Below are 1,793 nucleotides of genomic sequence, written 5' to 3'. Positions count from 1 at the left end.
AAATTATTCTTTTTAAAGGGAAAATATTAAAACAAAATAAAGCTTTCAAGAGATAAATTTAAAAGTCTAATTCAAAAACTATTCTTTTTGAGTTTAAGTTTGTCTCAAAAACTATTACAAATATAATAAAATAGTACAACAAAAACTATTAGAAATTGATACATTCCCATCACAAAATGATTATTCAACTTCAATCTTCATTACACCAACTGTCAACTGATTTACTGTCATAGCTAGTAAGGAAAGGATAACCTGCAAGATGGAAGAGGATAATTTTTAAGCCAATTAAATTCATATATCAGAATACCAACACAACATGATCATGGTATGCTATGCTAAATCAATTACTTCTATAAATAAATTCATTTTAAATATATCACAAATAGCAGTACCTTTAAAATATATCACAAATATCAGTACTTCATATATCACAAATAGCAGTACCTTAAATCAATTCTTTTTAAATTCATGAAATTTCTAGATTTATGTTACAACATTGGTATGGTTTGAACACCATATTAAAGCTCACAAATTAATATACATTGCAGCTACCTTTTAAATATATCACAATTAACACAATACTAGTTCTTCATATATAACAAATATCAGTACTTTAAATGATTAATTCTTTTTAAATTCATGAAATTTCTAGATTTATGTTACAACACTGATATGGTTTAAACACCCTATTAATTGTATGAGATGCTAACAACTAACAAGTAATAAAGACTAAATACACAGTTAATTATACAACAATCTCACTCACCTGCATTGATAGCTCTCTATTTATCATCAAGGGAGTAATGTAATTTCTGTTTGCACTTGCTCCACCTATTAATAAAAAGAAGAATTAATTTTTTACCACCAAGCTTTAGTTATTGAACTATTTGTGAGAATATTTGCAACCTTGCTTCAGACTGATTGATGAACTTCACACTTTCACGCACGTCTTCAACTATTTTTGCTATTTTCCCAATACCATCTTGAACAAGCAAATTTAGTATATGTGCACAACAATGCACATGAAATAACTTTCCATCTAACACTAATTTCTGGTGCCTTAAAATCAGAACTTTTAACTCTTTCAAACATCTATCGTTGTAATGTGCATTATCCACTGACACACTAAATATTTTATTTTCAATACCCCAATCTTTAAGACATTTGAAGATAGCATCAGCAATATCAACACCACGCCGAGGAGGAGGAACATGAACAAAACTAAGAATGTGTTTCTGCAAAACCCAGTCAGCATCAATGAAATGGCCAGTTAACACCATGTATTCTATCTTCTGATTTTGTGACTTCCATAAATCAGTGGTCAAACAAATCTTATTTACTGTCCTTAAAGTAGACTTCAACTTTTTTCTTTCAGCTTCATAAACAGCAATACAATCATTCTTCAAAGTCTTCTGACTAATTTTCTCATATGAAATATTAGAACACTTCATCATAAAATGAAAACCTTCTTCCTCAACAATACTAAATGCATGTTCATGCATCATAATCCAATGTGCGGTGGCTTCTCGTTGTCTTTCATGGTCATATTTACCTCCTGAATTCATTAGTAGTGGTCCAGAAAGCTTCTCATCAATCTTGCTTTTTGCTGGCTGAAAGTTTAATTTTTTTTGTTGTGCTACTAGCTTCTTGTAAACATGACATGTTTGTTTTAAATGCCTCATCAAATGACTAGTTGATCCACTAGCAACAACAGAATAATTGTTTTTAGAGTGTATACATTGCCATTTTCTTCCTCTTGGACTTTTGAATAACAATGTCACTGCTCTCAACAT

General features: G+C 29.9%; 1 protein-coding gene across 1 annotated transcript; it reads right to left on the bottom strand.

Moving 5' to 3' along the window:
• Nucleotides 1–875: 875 nt before the first annotated feature.
• LOC127120996 (zinc finger BED domain-containing protein RICESLEEPER 2-like) lies at nucleotides 876–1,793 on the bottom strand. Its single transcript, XM_051051616.1, has one exon. The coding sequence runs from the start codon at nucleotides 1,791–1,793 to the stop codon at nucleotides 876–878; it is 918 nt and encodes a 305-aa protein (XP_050907573.1).

The sequence above is a fragment of the Lathyrus oleraceus genome, chromosome 2, assembly GCF_024323335.1.
Source record: "Lathyrus oleraceus cultivar Zhongwan6 chromosome 2, CAAS_Psat_ZW6_1.0, whole genome shotgun sequence".
NCBI lineage: Eukaryota > Viridiplantae > Streptophyta > Magnoliopsida > Fabales > Fabaceae > Lathyrus > Lathyrus oleraceus.
This window is presented reverse-complemented; position numbering and strand designations above follow the sequence as displayed.

Coding starts and splice junctions, on each gene's coding strand:
- LOC127120996 (XM_051051616.1), bottom strand. CDS start 1,793: ATGTTGAGAGCAGTGACATTGTTATTCAAAAGTCCAAGAGGAAGAAAA.